Source organism: Carettochelys insculpta, chromosome 2, assembly GCF_033958435.1.
Source record: "Carettochelys insculpta isolate YL-2023 chromosome 2, ASM3395843v1, whole genome shotgun sequence".
Lineage (NCBI taxonomy): Eukaryota > Metazoa > Chordata > Testudines > Carettochelyidae > Carettochelys > Carettochelys insculpta.
Genome location: NC_134138.1, coordinates 275,421,380 through 275,439,691, shown reverse-complemented (window position 1 = coordinate 275,439,691; position 18,312 = coordinate 275,421,380). Strand labels below are relative to the sequence as shown.

Here is an 18,312-nt window from a genome sequence, read left to right as displayed (position 1 = left end):
GCCAAACCCGAAAGGTCCAAAACCAGGAGACAAACCAGACTGGGGTATTACTCCCCTGAAATCCACACACGAACCACTCCTTGGTATGTTCGTGGTGCCCCATTGCAGCACCACTACAAACAGCCAGGTGAAACCACAGAAAACCAGCTCCCAATACCACAGGGTGAGGCTAGCTAATACTGTGTTGCTTCTGCAAAATGGAAACTACTTCTTCTGCTTTGGTCCTGTCCCCTCCGTCCCCAACACAGACTTAGTCCCCTCAGCCCCAGCTCAAGACTGTCAGCACTATGGCTGACTTTGCAACCTGGATGACTCCACCTCTTTAGCTTTGCAAATGGGAAGTGCCCCATGAAGGTGAAAGGTTACCTTGGCCGGTGGGACTCCTCCTTGGGCACTGACTCGGAGCGATGTGTTTCCATACTAGCTGCATCCTGCTCCCGCATTTGTCCCTCCTTCACATCCAGATCCTTTGCAGAAGTTACCAGCTGACTCCTTGATGGGGAAACAGAATCCAGCTCTTTCCCTGAAATGGGACTTCCAAATCCTTCCTTTCTGGGGCTAAGAAGAAAAAGATGGCAAAGTTCCTACATTTGACAAAACAACGACATGAAAACTACGCTGCAGAAACCAGATCTCATTCAAGAACTAGACATCCAAACCAGCTCCTCTGAAGTTAACAGTGAAGGTTCTGCTCCCTGAATAGAAAACCTGTAGGAATTAGTAGCACAGGCAGAATCAATTGCTTGTGATAGCTCCACAGATGTACATTTGCATACAGAGGTTACAAGGTCCTGGTCAGGACACATCAAGGGATTGAATATACAAGTACCTGCTTGGAGCAAGCAGCATTCAGTGGACCTGTGTTCCTTCTCCATGGAGCCTAGGGGCAAAGCTCAGAAGACTTGGCTTAGCCCGAGGTCCAGTTTAAGGAAGAAGAGTGGAGAATCTTCTTAATCTGGCCCGAGTGTGTCCCGTAAGGGACGTCCCAGGTGAGATGAAAGAGACGACAACGGAAGCTGCATTAGGGTGGAGAAGCGCTGGCATCAACCAGGGCAGTACCTCCCAGTGCCCCTCCTAGATGCAGAAACGTGCAGGGGAGATGCCCCCTACTCACAGGTGGTAGGACCCAGGTGGTGCAGTCTTGGAGAACAAAGACAAGGAGAACAGGCAGAGACTCCAGCCAGCAGCAGCAGAAGCAGCTAGACCAGGGGCCTCCGCACTTTCAGAGAACGTTCTGCAGTTCTGACTGCCCTGTGCTGATGGGCTGTTTGCACCGACCCTCCTGTTAGTCACTTCAGCTTAGCTTCACTTCCCACTGGCCCCTCTTACCCCCTCCTCCCTACTCTGTGCCTCTCACCCCCTTCCCTTCCCGTTCTGCTGGCCCCCTTCTAACTAAACTTACACAACAACAACAAAAGCACTAACAAGTCCTTTGGTGCAATCACACCGGTCACTCTGCTGGTGTGTTCTACCCTGTACCCCTTACCTGTGCCCGTCTGGCTCAGTTTGGCTGTAAATCCCTCTGTACTGGTACAGCCCCTACCATGATGGGGCCCCATTCTCGGTTGGCCCTGCAGGGCTATTGTAATAAACACAATTAATCCTTTGCAGTTAATCCTGCACTTACCAGACACCCACGAAACCAAGTGTATTGCGTCTGACACTGACACATGGACATTGACACTGACAAAGACACATTCTGAGGGGCAGGTTTGGTCAGTGTCACGGGCGGCGCGTAATGGTGGTAGTGGGATGCTAACCTTCCGCCAGCCAAAGGCCTCCGGGGAGAGGGGCAGTGGCTGATTTGTGGCCCCTGAAAGGTCTCCGCTTGCCATGGCCCTGGGGTAGAGGAACTCTTGCTCCCTGTTCTAGCCCTGGGGCCAGAGTGGGGGGCACAGGAGCGTTTTCTGGTCCTGGGGCAGCAGTGGGGGATGGAGGTGAGGAATGACTTGGGGGCAGGGCCTGAGGGGATAGAGTGGGAGTGGGGAGCTTGAATAGGGGCAGGGCAGCGGGACCAGCGGCGGGGCTCTGGGCAGGAGCGAAGGAATGAGGGAGGGGCTCCAGGCTCAGAAAACTGCCAAGGTCCCAGAGCTCTCAGCCACCGTCCCCTGCCCCCAATGAGCTCTCAGAGCCCCACTCCTCAGCTAGGCCATCGGGGGCCTCAGTCAGAAGAGGCAGGGCAGGGTCTGCCTCAAAGACAAGCGTCAAATGCTGCCCATGGTCTCTGTGACCAGGCCCCAGCCATGTATCAACACTGACCCCAGAAGGCCGGGATCTCCTCACTGAGACAAACACAGACTATCACAAGGGCTATTGGAGCTGTTTCTCTACAGCTTCTCCCTTGGATAGCTACTCACCCCCAGGGTGCAAAGCAGCCCATAAATCCCTGGTTATTGCAAAGGATGTGACATGTCAATGCCACAAGGAAGACTTTCAGGAGTGGACAAGTCTCAGAGATGGACTACAGGCCATCAGGAACACTATCCCAGATGCTGCCACAGCACGTCTGGTACCTGACCTCTGTAACTTTGTTCTCACCCACAACTATGTCTGATTTGGGGACAATTTATACCTCCAGACCAGTGGCACTGCTACGGGCACCCACATGGCCCCACAGTATGCTGACATTTTTATGGCTGACTTAGAACAATGTCTCCTCAGCTCCTGTCTCCTGTTACGGCTCCTTTCCTTATGGTACACCGATGATGTATTTATTATTTGGACCCATGGTAAAGAGACCTTTGAAGAATTCCACAAGGATTTCAACAACCTGCTCCCCACCATCAGTCTCAGCCTTGACCATTCCACATGAGAGATCCACTTCCTAGACACCACAGTACAAATCACTGATGGCCAAATCAATATCAGTCTCTACCAGAAACTCACTGACCGCGGCAGTTACCTCCATGCATCCAGCTTCCATCCAGGACTCATCACATAGTCCATCGTTTATAGTCAAGCCCTAAGATACAACCACATCTGCTCCAGTCCTACTGACAGAGATCAAAAACTTCAAGATCTCTACCAGGCATTTGTAAAACTTAATTACCCACTGGGAGAAGTAACGAAACAGGATGACAGGGCCAGATGAATACCAAGAATCCCGCTACTTCTAGATAGGCCCTAGAGGATTAATAACAGAACATCACTTGTCATCACCTATAGCCCTGATCTCAAATGTTGCCAGCGCATGATGGACAATCTACAACCTATGCTGGAACATGATGCTTCATTCTCACAGGCCCTGGGTGACAGGACTGTTCTTTACTGCAGGCAGCCACCCAACCTCAAGAAAATTCACACTTGCCTTGCAACAAACCCTGTTGCCAACTCCGTCCCTATATTTACAGTAGAGACACCATCACTGGACCTAACCACATCAGTCACATGATAAGGGGCTCATACTCCCGCACGTCCACCAGTGTGATATATGCCATCATGAGCCAGCAATGCCCCTCTGCTACGTACATTGGACAGACTGGACAATCACTTCACCAAAGAACGAATGGACACAAATCAGACATTAGGAATCTGAATACACATACACCTGTCAGTGAGCATTTCAACTTGGCAGGACACACTAATGGTGACTTAATGGTATGTGTTTTACAACAAAGAGATTTTAACACCAGATTACAAAGGGAGACATCTGAACTGGAATTCATTTTCAAGTTTGATACCTATCACCATGGACTCAACAAAGATCTTAATTATCTTACGCATTACAAGGACAATTTCCCCACCTTTGCTATTCACGGTGATGGCAGGTATCCCACTTAACGTAAAAGACATTTGCAGAGGGTTTTTTTCCCTCTCTTCCCCCCCAGCCATCTAGCTGATTTGTCAGGGTTTTTTTGTCATTTTCTTTCTATCAATTTTTTTTCTATCAGTTCTTTTCTTCTCAGTTATCATTTATTCTCCAGATCTGAAGAAGTGGGTCTGTCCCATGAAAGCATCACAGAATAAATAATATTGTTAGCCTTTAAAGTGCTACAGGACTGCTTTTTTGAGAAGTCTAAAGAAGAGGGAGCAGCTGTTTTACATGTCCACTCACCTAATCAGCTCCTTGGCTTTCTTGGCTTTAACTTTCTTTCCGCTGTGTTTGGATAAAGGAGCAACTCCAATCCCAAAGCCCTGTCCATCCACTTCCCCCACCAGATGGCCCTCTGCATCAACCAGGCCTGCCTGAAAACAGGGAGAGCGGAAGCTGTGAATGAGGAAGTATCAGCCAGCTTGCTATATCTAAATACTCTGCTCAGAGGGGTGAGTCTGTTCAGTTCCTTAATCTAAATCCTGACACACCTCACAGCATCTCAGTGGAAAGGATACCTTAAAGAAGAATTGAGAAGGAAAAAATCCTCTGGAGTTACTTTCAGATTCATGCACTGAGTGTTCCCAATAAGCAGGTTTGGAGGAAGTAGGGGCTTACATCACAGAAACAGGCTTAAACTAACTTTTAAAAGTTCTTCCCCATGCCTTCATTCAAGCCTATTGCATTTTCTGTTTCTCTGAGGCCGCCCCTCAATCCGTTATCCTGGCACCCGACAGATGCCAGAAATCTCCCTGTACTCATGCTGTTACTAATAATATCAGAGAATTACACACTCCAGGTTATCGGCCTTCAGCAAAGAAGGAATTTGCAAGAGGGTTTTACAAGTAAAATATGTAAGTGGCTCAATGGCATGGCTAGTGGCCCATCCAGCACAGAAACCTGCTTAAGTCACATTCCATTTGTTCTCCAGGTCAGCTTTAAATGGTGTCTGCCTGGAGGTTGTGCAGTGTTATATTATAATGATACTTTGCCCTTCTGTTGTGCCTTTCTTCCAAGGATTCCTAAGCACCTACAGTTAAATCCCACCAGTCTGTAAGGAAGATAATTATTCTTTACCCATTTTATAAGTGAATAAACTGAGCCATAGTGTAAGCATGGATGTGATCAGCTGAGAAGGCGAATGTTTCAGAAAGTAGGACCAACGAAAAACAAGCTGTTAGTGAAAAATGTCTTTTATCCTAAACTACATAAGGAAATCCACATCAGCTTTAGGCTAGGGTGAATTTCCTTTATGCTGCTCCACTATTGCTAAGATCACAGCAGGATCAGAAGATCTAGCCCTGTATTTTACAACAGACAGCAGACATACACGCAGGTGGTTTTGATGTAACAGTTCTCACATATTTTCCTTTTCTCTATTTATTACAATGCTGTTAAAATACCAGGCAACATTCTCTACTGCTGGAAACTGGCGCAACTGAGTTGTACCATTTCTATTCTTCCTTCATGCCCACCACCATGGTAACTCAGAGCCTTTAGATTTCAATAGCTCCTCTCGAGCAGCGTAGGAAGAATTGTAGGCAGCAGGTCAGGTCCCGAAGCCCTACCTTCTGAGCAGCAGTGATGGCTGCAAAGTCATTTTTGTCTATCAGGGTGAACTTGGTTCGTAGTCTGGCTTCCACTTCCTGCTCCTGTTGGCTAGGGAGAGACAACAGCCCTCTTCATTGTGCCCAGGGAAAACATCATGCAGCCCTAAAATATGGAAGGTTGCAAAACAAAGCCGGGCCTAATATCTCCCTACTTCTGCATCCACTCTTTCCTCCTACTCCTACTCCCCCTCCGGCTTCCTGCATTCTTCTCAAACCACTTTCCTTCCTGTGCCTGTTGTGACCGCCTGCTATTTTCTTCTTCCCACCTTTATTCCATGCTGTCCCTTAGGCCTAGAAATCTCCTCTGTTAAAACACTTCTACTTTTCACCAGCTTTTAAATTTTTTTAGGGAACCCCTTTTTTTTTTTACTGACCAAATAATATAACTCTACTGTACTCCAATCCTGGATGGCGGAACCACCACGAGAAGACCTGATCATCCTGCTTTATTTTAGCTCCCAACAAGAATTCCCTGAGGAACAAAATCTACGCAGAACACCAATACAAATACCAAGACATCTCTACCAGTTTTGTTTCCTGGGAATGCCCACTTTGTGTCATACCCTGGACCCTTGTTTTTGAACAAGCCACTTCCTCTCTCAAAATCTCCCTGCTGTGACATCAGATGAGTTGGTTAACTAGCATCTGTCCCCTCCTGACCAGACACCAGGGCACACTTAACCAGTTGATGCAGCTCATCATCCAAGAACCATCCTCATATTCTATAGGTGCTGCTGGGTTCGCCAACAGTAGCTTCACCCAATCAAGTCATCAGGCGCTGGATTGAGCTTTTCACAGCCACAAGAACAACAAAAAGTCTTGTGGCACCTTATAGACTAACAGATATTTTGGAGCATAAGCTTTTGTGGGCAAAGACCCGCTTCATCAGATGCATGAGTCGGGGGTCGGTGGTTTCACAGGGGTATTTAAAGAGTGGGGTCCCAGTAAGAGGGAGGGCCAGAGCTGACAAGGTCGATTCAGCAAGGTGGAAATGGCCCAGTATCAACAGTACTTATCAAAAGAGGAAAAAACAAGTCAGATCAGACAGGGGGATGTGTCTGATTTGACTTGTTTTTTCCTCTTTTGATAAGTACTGTTGATACTGGGCCATTTCCACCTTCCTGAATAGACCTTGTCAGCTCTGGCCCTCCCTCTTACTGGGACCCCACTCTTTAAATACCCCTCTGAAACCACCCCCGCACTCATTCATCTGATGAAGTGGGTCTTTGCCCACGAAAGCTTCTGCTCCAAAATATCTGTAGTCTATAAGGTGCCACAAGACTTTTTGTTGTTCTCAAAGCTGCAGACTAACATGGCTACCTCTCTGATATTTGTCACCATGCAGAGCCACAAGTTATTCTCTGAGTATTTTCAACATTACTGACAGTGTCACGACACCACTGTGAAGTCAGAAGAAAGCTTGGCAGAGAGTTTCCAAATCTTTTTATGGATAGCACACCTTGGCTGCAACATTTTACCTTAAAATCACTTTGAACTGGTTAAATACCTCTTGGATTTGCCTGATGTTCATTATCTGAGGAAGAGATGCATACAATGAAGACATAAGGGGAGGCAAGGGCAGTGAGACCCACTGTGTAACATTTATAAAACTTGCTCATCAGGCTGGTTCAAATACAAAACAATTCCAGGACCCCCTTCTCTAGCCTGTTGCCTGTATCTTGCAATGGGAGAATCAGTCCCATGTAGCTATGAACATCACACATTGTTCAGGCTTCTTAAGAAGGTTTTAAGAACCGAGGAATCTGACAGGCTGAGGCGGGTGCCAGCTGTGCAGCTACCCTGTATGATCCCAGATGTCAGGAGTAGCCAGCCAAAAATGTAACACAAAACATCATGCAGGAGGCAGTTTCTCACCCTCCAGGCCAGACTGCTCTCTCCTCAGTCACGTGCTGCTGAATCTACCTAAGGTACTTAATTGGTTCCCAGCACCAGAGCATCTTTGCTCCTCACAAGCTTTTCTGCAGCACTACCGTCCCCATTCTACAGACTAAGGCCCAGATCAATCAATAGGGCTGTGTCTGCACTTACAGAAAACTTCAAAATGGCCATGCTAATGGCCAAATCGAAGAATGCCATTGGCTGGCTCATCTACACAGGGGTCCTTTTCAAAAGGACCCTACCAACATGAGCTGATAGCAATAAGGGAATTTCAATGTTGGTAGGGTCCTTTTGAAAAGGACCCCCATGTAGATGAGCTGCGGCACTTCTGAAGTGCTGTGGCTGGCAGCATGCTAATGAGATACTGAATATGCATTTCAGTGCTTCATTAGTAATCTTCAATTTGGCCACTAGCATGGCCATTTCAAAGTTTTTTGTAAGTGTAGACATAGCCTAGAAGTCAGGAGCTTCAATGACTTTGCAGAGCTGGATATAAGGCATCACACCCAGACTCTGGGATGAAGCGGGGACTTGAACCAAGCACTCCCAAATGGCTGGTAATTGACCTAACCCCTGGACCATCCTTCCTCTGTAGGAAGGCCTGAAATGCTTTCACCCCATGCTTCGAGAAGCAGCCTTCCCGCTAAAAGATTCCCTAATCGCTCTAAGGATGTATTTCCCTATAAGAAACTTCTCAGTCCTTCCCTGCTCCTCTTTAGGCTGACCATAGCCGTGTCTACACGTGCACGCTACTGCAAAGTAGCAGCACTAACTTCGAAATAGCGCCCGTCATGGCTACACACGTCGGGCGCTATTTCGAAGTTAACTTCGACGTTAGGCGGCGAGACGTCGAAGTCGCTATCCTCATCAGGAGATGGGGATAGTGCCCTACTTCGACGTTCAACGTCGAAGTAGGGACCGTGTAGTCATTGCGCGTCCCACAACTTCGAAATAGCGGGGTCCGCCATGGTGGCCATCAGCTGTTGGGTTGAGAGACGCTCTCTCTCCAGCGCCTGCGGGGCTCTATGGTCACTGTGGGCAGCAGCCCTTAGCCCAGGGCTTCTGGCTGCTGCTGCTGCAGCTGGGGATCCATGCTGCAGGCACAGGGTCTGCAACCAATTGTCGGCTCTGTGGATGTTGTGTTGTTTAGTGCAACTGTGTCTGGGAGGGGCCCTTTAAGGGAGCAGCTTGCTGTTGAGTCTGCCCTGTGAGCCTGTCTGCAGCTGTGCCTGGCACCCTTATTTCGACGTGTGCTACTTTGGCCTGTAGACGTTCCCTCGCAGCGCCTATTTCGATGTGGTGCTGCGCAACGTCGAAGTTGAACATCGACGTTGCCAGCCCTGGAGGACGTGTAGACGTTATTCATCGAAATAGCCTATTTCGATGTTGCTACATCAAAATAAGCTACTTCGATGCAGGCTTCACGTGTAGACGTAGCCCCATAAGTCTTCCTGGATTCCAAAGAAGCCAACACTCCTCAACCCATCTCAGCTGAATGAAAATTTTCTGGGACCTTTGGAGTCGGCAGAAAAACATAGAGTAGATAGATGGGATTGGAGTGCACTAGAAATCCCCATCTCTCAAAAAAGGTGCAATCCCTTTCGAATGATACTTTGGGAACACCTTTGACAGGAATTTACCCAGATGCAGAACTCTGACACGCCATTTAAGGAAGCTCGGAGCAGATCACCCCACTGAGTTTAAGGTCAGACTGGAAGCGTATCAGAGCTTTCTGCTAACTTAAGGAGTAGAAGGCAGCTGTGCAGAGTTTCTCTGCAAATAACAGGGAACTCTATAAAAAAAATTAGTGCCACCTTTAATTCTAAATTCAGGTCTTCCACAAACTGATTTCACCCCCTCTAGCGGAAAGAGGGTGGAAACCAGCCAGATATAACCAGCTGAAGAAGTTGTACAAGCCCCTGTCTATAGCAGCTACTCACGTCAATGTCGTCTATGGCTCCTTCTAGGTACCTGCGGACTTGAGAGTTAATCTCTGCTATTTGGGTTTCATTCAGAGGGTCATAAGTCACGTGAGAGCGGTTGACCTAGGAATGAAAAGGTGAGCAGCTGAACTGCAGCAATTTACAATCAGCTGGATACAGGCTAGCCTGACAGTCACCTGGCTGTGTTGTGCCTTGTCACAACAGGTTTAATTCTTCTCTGCCTGAGTGCTGGACTCTGGAGCTGGCTGGGAGTGACACTCTCTCTACCTCTACCTTCTGGATGCATTTGAAAGGCAATGCCATATGTCACCCCGCACTCTGGGGATTAATGGGTATGCCATGAAGCCTTGTGGAATGGGAAACTAACAAGAGGGAAAACTGGCGGGGACCCATCAGAAGAACTCTGGCTAAACTCAAAGGACTCCACAGGGGACAGAGCAGGGAAGCAAAAACTTGACAAGCAAGCATAGATATAACTGTTCCTCATGATACATCAAAATAAAGAAAACACACCTGGTAAGATCCCCAGCCCCAAGGTTTAGAAAGAAGAGGCAGCAATTAACGGCTGCAGCCTGTCCCTTACCAAGCTGTCATGCATGGCGAGTTCCTGCTTCAGAAGAGCAATCTCCTTCTCCAGGTTCTTCACCATCCGCTAGCAGGAAAACAAAAAAATGCCAAGTGGCCGGGTGCTACTGGAGAAAGAACTGTCCGAAGCCACGTCAGAGTGGCTGCTGCCTTGGGCGTAGTTGGCGGGAGGGATAGTGAAGATATTGCCACCCCAAACTGCAAGCCATGGGTAGGTACAGAATTTGCTTCCCATTGGCTAGACTAGAGCTGTCCCAAATAGAGAAGCAAAAGAGCGCCTAAAGGCACACGTCAGCTGTGTACCAGCTCACAGAGAATTCCCTGCTGGGCTTACAGCACTGAAATGGTGAGTGGGTGATCTGAGAATCACTTTGCTTTAATACAGCTTCCAGCACAACAGTTTCTTTTGCTGGATCTTGGAGCCACGCTGTGTAAAGCCACTTTCAGCTGTCAAAGGGAAAGCCACCTGTTTTTCTCCTCAGTGCTTCACCAATCCGAGTGCTCCATACTGTGGTCTTTCTGGCCTACAGGGCATTGTTTTGAGAACAGAAGGACTAGAGGCCCAGTGCTGCTTTCATTGAAATCAACAGCAGTTTCACCTCAAGTTTAACAGGACTGCATTGTGCTAGCAGAGCCACGCTGCACACTCCCTGTGGGTCTCCTTTATGTGCAATATTTTGAAGCATGGAATACCAAGGAGCAATTCCCATTGAGTTTCAGTGGGAATTTGTTTCCAAGCTGCCGTTTGTATTTTTGAAAAGCTCCCACTTAGCATCCAAATGTAATAATCTCATGAAATACAGGCTGGTTCTTTCCCTCTCCATTCATCTCGCATAAAAAGAAAGGAGGCTGAAGAGGAGCAGACAGCTTGTTGCAGAGTCTGCAGCCTCTTTTGAAAACTCTCAGAGGAACCTGCTCTATATGGTCGTCTGCTTTCACCTACTGTAGATAAATACATGAAATCGGGCAGGACAGGACAGCAAGTTTCTCTCCTGCCATGTGTGCTGTCCAGCAGCGGTTCCCAGAGTCCCAGGAGCACTGGCTGGTGGTCGGAAGAGAACTAGTTGGTCACAAAATGCTAAGTCTCCTCCCTGTTCTAAAGCACATTAAGGAAAGCTAAATACAGTGATGACTTTTCTAATGCTACTCTTCCATGTGAATCGTTGCTGTCGCTGTCATGGGGATGCCATCTGACTATTGTGTGAAGGGAGGTGGGTCTGCACATCTGCAGGGTCTCAGATGGGACTGGAGTCCATTCTCTGAGTGTTGAGAGAGTTGTCCATGAGAGTTTCTCTATTAAGATGTGAAGCATGCAGTGACAAAGCTTGGAAGCACTACATTTTTTTTTCTGGACCTGAGATAAAGAATCTTCTCCCTTCCATTTCACCTCAAAAGTATACATACCTCTGGGTCATACTTCTCATTGATGGCTGGCTCTGTTGTGACCCATCTCATTCTGGTGGCAAAACGGAGAGAGGACAGCTGAAAAACATTATACTTTGTGGATTAACCAGGAGGCAAGTTTGGGTCACCAGACCAGACTCAAAAACCATTACTGTTTTAATACTATAGGATCCCAGAAGATAGAGATGGAAAGGCTATAGCATTATAGGCCATCATTTTACACCAGGCCCCATTCCAGGAGGAGGTCTTCTAGATGATTATGTCTCTTTAGATGGTAAATTCTTTGGGATGGGGACTGCCCTTTCTGTCATATTTGTGTACAGCAGCTAGCGCAATGGAATGGACCCTCCAGGTGCCACCACAGCGCAAATAATACGTAGCAACTATACCACCCAATAACAGAGAAAATTACGTGGCAGGCTATTTTGTCTCAATGTCTGCTACAGCTTGGACCTCTCTAATCCACCACTCTGGGGACCTGACCAGTGCCCGATGAGAGAATTTGCTGGACCACAGGACATCAATATTGTCTAGCAGCATCACCAACACTTTCACTGCTTACTGGGCTCTGAGAAGACATTTAAGGGTAAATTACAGCAAAAAAACACTGAGCTCCAGGACTGGCGGCTGTGAACAGACTTTATAGGATCATGGGAAACTTGGCCACACCCATGATAACTGGTCGTCCAGCTAATTAAAACCATGACGGATTATGCCGGACTAGAGATCTGGATTAGAGAGGTTCAACCTTTGGTTAACTCCTTCCCCAGTAAACTCCAGAATTCTTCCTTGCAATAGTGTATGCGTTTTGTTCAGCCCAGTTTTAAATGACTCAAGCACCAACTTCCTGGAGAATTATTCCAAAGCCTAAATTATCTCATCATGAGGAGGTCTCATACTAGCATATCAAATTATTTCTGCAGTTGCTACCAATAGCCAAATTCAGCCCTGGTACAGAGAGGGCTAGCTATGGCCCTATGGAAATTACAGCTTCCCAGATTGAACAGAAATCATAATATTAGCCCAGTGTTTTCATTTTTCCAACACTGGGGAGATGGAAGCCAGCATCTGTGTGCTGGTTTTGTGCTTTGCATGGCTCACAATGGGTTGCAGGGTCACAATGGAGCAGCAATTTGGAGGGGAACTTGGCAGCCAGTTTTACGTGAAGCATTGTAGCCAGCACCACTGCCATTTGGAACACGAGCACCTGTGGCCTCAGCAGAGAGGAGGAAGTGGGCATCCACACATGCCAGTCTTGTGCTCCATGTGGCTCGAAATGTGTGTTCTAAGCAGTGGCCACACTGGCAACTGTGCCTTGTCTAAAACCAGCTGCCAAGCCCCCTGCAAACTGCTGCTCTGATGGGACGCTGACACATGCCAGGCATCACACTGGGCACAAGACCAGAGCACAAACTGAGGCCACAGCTGCTTCTGTTCCAAGCGGCACCACTGGCTATTGTGCCCCACATAAATCAGCTGCTGAGTCTCCCCAAACTGCTCCTCCAACATGACACTGCTGTGCATTACCAGTTGCACTAAGCACAAGACTGATGCGCACGCCTGCTCACCTCCGCCTCCCAGCTGCTGGAAAAATGGCAGCACTTTGCACGGGACTCAGCTACCAGGCATACTGCATGAAAACCCACACTGTATGTGTGACACTGCAGGGAATTTTCAAAAAAACCTCTCCTGAGCTCTCTTCCAGCCCTTTGATTCTGTGATTATCACAGGGCCTTAAGTACAACCATTTACTTCACTGTATGCTGTATGGTTCCAAACCCATTCCTTGGAAAGGAATATAATAATAAATAATAACAGATCTTGAGCTTAATTTGGCTTTGAGTATTTGTCTGGATGAGTCTCATTTTCCCTTTGGAAGATTAGCATTCTCAATGGATGGCTTACGTCACCACACAGTGGGTTTAGCAGACTGGAAAAACCAGCTCCATATAATTCTTTGTGCACTGCATTTGATGCAGCGTCCGTTGACTTTGTCGAGCTAGACACGATGCTTCCCTTGAACTTAAGGTGTTGTGGCTGATGTAGTTTAATCATGGTTATTGCTAGCATGATTTTGATTCCAGGAAAGGCAGGTCTAAAATGTCTTTAAAACAGATTTTGATGAAGGACATCTTTTCTTTAGGAACTCTCTCCACTTACAGTTTCTTCTATTTGAGCAGCTTCCCCATAGATATTTGCCACCAGAACGGTATTGCAGTTTCCCCCTGAAAAAAAGGAAAACCAGCAAGGAAGAGGAAAGTGACTTCCTTCATATTGGGTTCCTTCCTGGACAATTTTACATTCTGTAGGGAGTGAAGACTAAAAGATATAGCAAGACTATAGTGAACATAGATAGCTAGTTTGTAATTTTTCCTCCAAGAAAACAGAAAGGGTTGTTAGTGGTGGTCATGAAAGATACCATCCATAAGCATGATGGGAAGGGAAGAGCCAATGTTCTGGCTTCACTTTGGAGTTAGTGCTAAATATACAGCAATGCAAACTGTAAATGGCTAGAGCGAGGTTACAGCCGAGAGGTGGGATTTTAAAAGCGCTCATTGTTGACCTAACTCTCATCCAATGAAATCAGCTAGAAGAGCAGAATTGGACCAATGCTAAGAGCTTTAAAATTATACCCTGAATTTGTATGATTTCGGTTTCTTACAGCTGGGGGCAATAGCCTGTCTTCCGTTGCTTTCTCTATTCAGACTGTGTCATACAGGGTGCATCTGCACTAGCCGGCTACTTCAAAGTAGCTGGCACAACACTGAAATAGCACGCGTCGCGTCTACATGCACCGTGAGCTATTCCAACGTTGAAATCGATGTTAGGTGGCGAGACGTTGAAATCGCTATTCCTATCCGAAGATGGAAATAGCGCCCTACTTCGATGTTCAACGTCGAAGTAGGGCGTGTGTAGACGATCTGCATCCCGCTACGTTGAAATAGCGGGGTCCTCCATGGTGGCCATCAGCTGAGGGGTTGAGAGACGCACTGTCCAGCCCCTGAGGGGCTCTGTGGTCGCTGTGTGCAGCAGCCCTTAGCCCAGGGCTTCTGGCTGCTGCTGCTGTTGCAGCTGGGGGTCCATGCTGCGTGCACGGGGTCTGCAACCGGTTGTCGGCTCTGTGGATCTCATGCTGTGCAGGCTGAGTGTGTCTGGGAGGGGCCCTTTAAGGGAGTGGCTTGGGGCTTTGCTGGCCCGTTATTTCAACGGGGAGCGCTTGTGTGTGTGGACGCTCCACATTTCCTTCTGGGGTGGCTCCTTTTGAGGTTCTCTGTCGCTACTTCGACGTTGAACGTTGATGGCACCAGCCCTGGAGGATGTGTAGATGATACACGTCAAAGTAGCCTATTTTGATGTTCTTACATCGAAATAGGCTACTTCGACGTAGTGTGCTAGTGTAGATGTAGCCACAGTGTAGTTAAAATGGATACCTATCTTAGGCCGTGTCTACACTAGCCAAAAACTTCGAAATGGCCATGCAAATGGCCATTTTGAAGTTTACTAATGAAGCGCTGAAATACATATTCAGCACCTCATTAGCATGCGGGCGGCCGCACCACTTCGAAATTGACGCGGCTCGCCGCTGTGCGGCTTGTCCAGACTGGGCTCCTTCAAAGTCCCCTTATTCCTATGAGCAGATGGGAATAAGGGGACTTCAAAGTAGCCGGGGTCCTTTCGAAAAGGAGCCCCGTCTGGACGAGACGCGCGGTGGCAAGCCGCGTCAATTTCGAAGTGCCGTGGCCGCCCGCATGCTAATGAAGCGCTGAATATGCATTTCAGCGCTTCATTAGTAAACTTCGAAATGGCCATTTGCGTGGCCATTTCGAAGTTTGGGGCTCTTGTAGACGTAGCCTAAAACTTCCATAGTGCACTTTGACCAACTACCTCTTCCAGCAAGCTCTTCAATGAGCTCATAGGAATAAGGGGATTTTGATGCTGGTGGGGTCCTTTTGAAAAGGACCCCAGTGTAGACGAGCTGCGCAGGAGTGAAACGCGGCACTTTCGAAAGCGCCGCGGCCGCCAGCATGCTAATGAGGTGGTGAATATGCATTTCAGCGCCTCATTAGTATTCTTCGATTTGGCCATTAACATGGCCATTTAGAAGTTGTTACCAAGTGTAGACGTAGCCATACTCAGTTTTCAATACATACACACACACACACACACACACACTTGTCTCCACAGTGATTTAGTGCATGTCCAGCCAAGGCATGACTACAGCACACTAACTGGCCACACACTAATTGGCCCTGTGGGCAATGCTACAGCACAGTATAAGATCAGTAGTACACTTTGACCTACCGCTGTGTGACACAGGGACACATCATTGAAACAACGGGTGAGCTGGAAATCACTTTGCTTTGATTTAGCTTGTTGGAAAAGGTAGTAGGTTAAAGTGCACTATGGAAGTTTTAGTGCGTAATCACAGGGTCTGCAAAGCCCATTCATGCACAGCAAGTTAGCACACTGTAAATTCATACCCTGGTTGGCCATGCACTAAATCATTGTGTAGACAAGCGATCAGAATGAGTGAATTTGGTCCTGGCTTCATCTCCACATAAGAACTGGAACCAAGATATTTTTTTGTCCCTCTATTCCAGGGGTGGGAAAAATCAGCCCTGGGGGCTGGATCCAGCCCACCAAGCATTTCTCTCTGGCCTGCCTAGCTGATTAGCAGAGCGTGCGCACTTACAGCCAGCAGCATGTGTTCAGCTGCCCTTCCCCTCCCCTTGTTCCATCTACAGCCGAGCTGCTCCTAGGATTTTCTTGCAAGCTATGCAGAGGGGGAGGAGAGAAAGTAGTGCTGAAGTCAGGCTGTTCCTCTGCCTCTGTACCCCGTCTCTGTGGAGCAGGGAGAAGGAGACACACAGAGGAGCTGCTCCAGTGAGATGCACGGATGATAAGTGACTCACTCAACAGTGCAGAGCAGAGGAGTGGGGAGACAACAGAGCTGGACAGATCTCCCTTCAAGAGACAGAGGGCAGCTTCTCTCAGAAACTTACCAGCAACAGCCAGCACACACACTCTGTGTCACTGTCACACATCCCCACTCTGTGCCCCACACACACAGTCACTGTCACATGGACACTGCAGCACACACACCATCTGTGTCACAAAGTCTGTCTCTCTCACACACAAAGGCTACGTCTACACGTGCAGCCAACATCGAAATAGTCTATTTCGATGAATAACGTCTACACGTCCTCCAGGGCCGGCAACGTCGATGTTCAACTTCGACGTTGCTCAGCCCAACATCGAAATAGGCGCAGCGAGGGAACGTCTACACGTCAAAGTAGCACACATCGAAATAGGGATGCCAGGCACAGCTGCAGACAGGGTCACAGGGCGGACTCAACAGCAAGCCGCTCCCTTAAAGGGCCCCTCCCAGACACAGTTGCACTAAACAACACAAGATCCACAGAGCTGACAACTGGTTGCAGACCCTGTGCCTGCAGCATAGATCCCCAGCTGCCGCAGAAGCAGCCAGAAGCCCTGGGCTAAGGGCTGCTGCCCACGGTGACCATAGAGCCCCGCAGGGGCTGGAGAGAGAGCATCTCTCAACCCCCCAGCTGATGGCCGCCATGGAGGACCCAGCAATTTCGACGTTGCGGGACGCGGATCGTCTACACGGTCCTTACTTCGACGTTGAACGTCGAAGTAGGGCGCTATTCCTATCTCCTCATGAGGTTAGCGACTTCGACGTCTCGCCGCCTAACGTCGAAGTTAACTTCGAAATAGCGCCCGACGCGTGTAGACGCGACGGGCGCTATTTCGAAGTTGGTGCCGCTACTTCGAAGTAGCGTGCACGTGTAGACGCAGCTAAAGTGTTTTTATTTCATATTCACATACTCTTAGTCTCCGTCTGTAGCCCCCAGCCCCAACCTTTCTGCCCAAAGCCCCGCCCCTTCTGAGCAGCCCCTGAGCTGGCCTGTGACCATTACCTAAATTTGTGGGGTGGCCCCTCTGCAAAATTATTGCTCACACCTCCTCTATTCTCATTCCAGGTCCTTACCTAATGAATCCTTAAGGGCATGGGTGAGCTTGCTCTGCCGGAAGGGGATGTGGTCCCTCTTGCGATCAGTCAGTGCAAGGATAGCTTGCTCAAGGAATGACAAAGATTTGTTGATATATGTGGCTTCTTTCAGAACTTGTCCCTCGGACTGTAAAAAAGGCCAAAGTAGCGTAAAGGGAATTTAGCTTTGCTGTTTCCACTTATTGTAGCCTGAAAGTCTACGACGCTTTCACATAACACATGAGCTAAGGGTCACCTAGTGAAATGAATAAGTAGCAAGTTTAAAACAAACAAAAGGAAGTACAGTAAACCTCCAAGCTGCGTGGTGGTTGTGGTCCTGGCAACCCACACATAACTCAAATTTTGGGCAAGTCAGGGGAGACAGGAAACAGGTGGCAGCACGGGGGAGCAAGGAACCAGGCTGCTGCCTGATTCCCATCTCCCTGCCACTAGCAGGACCTGGGAAACTGACCAGCTGCGTGCTGGTCAGTTTCCTGGGTCCCGCAAGTCGGGAGGAGCTGGGACCCAAGTGGCATCCTGGCTCCTGGCTTCCCACCACTGGTGAGAGCCAGGCACGGCCTTTTCCTCACTCCCCCAGCTAGGGGAAGCCAGAGAGAAGCCAAGCCAATGCGGCTGTCTGCCTCTTCCCCCAGCTGGGGGAGCCAGGTGGGCAGACAGCTGCTTCAGTGCAGTTTCTCCCAGCTGGGGGAAGCAAGGGAGAAGCCCCACTGCACCAGCTGTCTGCCCGCCAGGTTCCCCTAGTAGGGGGATACCAGCAGGCAGACAGCTGCTGCAGAAGGGCTTCTCCCCTAATTCCCCCAGCTGGGGGGCTGGAGCACTTTCAATTTGCATTTAACTTGCAATAATACAAGTTAAGCACAAATCAAAATTGTGCAGACCAGGGGATTACTGTATTTCTTCACACGTCGCATAGTCAACCTCTGGAACTCCTTGCTAGAGGATGTTGTGAAGGCCAAGACTAAACAGGGTTAAAAAAAAAAAAGCTAGATAAATTCACGGAGGTTAGACCCATCAGTGGCTATTAGC

At 48.4% G+C, this 18,312-nt stretch overlaps 1 protein-coding gene across 1 annotated transcript in view; it reads right to left on the bottom strand.

The window, feature by feature from the left end:
* KIF9 (kinesin family member 9) overlaps window positions 1-18,312 on the bottom strand; it is a 42,498-nt gene that overhangs the window by 12,085 nt on the left and 12,101 nt on the right. The window contains exons 9-17 of the mRNA XM_074986349.1: window positions 17,266-17,413; window positions 13,413-13,477; window positions 11,253-11,330; window positions 9,847-9,915; window positions 9,261-9,365; window positions 6,900-6,955; window positions 5,380-5,470; window positions 4,055-4,185; window positions 367-558 (exon numbers count right to left, since the gene is read on the bottom strand). Of these exons, the coding sequence (XP_074842450.1) occupies window positions 367-558; window positions 4,055-4,185; window positions 5,380-5,470; window positions 6,900-6,955; window positions 9,261-9,365; window positions 9,847-9,915; window positions 11,253-11,330; window positions 13,413-13,477; window positions 17,266-17,413 (935 nt within the window). The remainder of the gene's footprint in view (window positions 1-366; window positions 559-4,054; window positions 4,186-5,379; window positions 5,471-6,899; window positions 6,956-9,260; window positions 9,366-9,846; window positions 9,916-11,252; window positions 11,331-13,412; window positions 13,478-17,265; window positions 17,414-18,312) is intronic.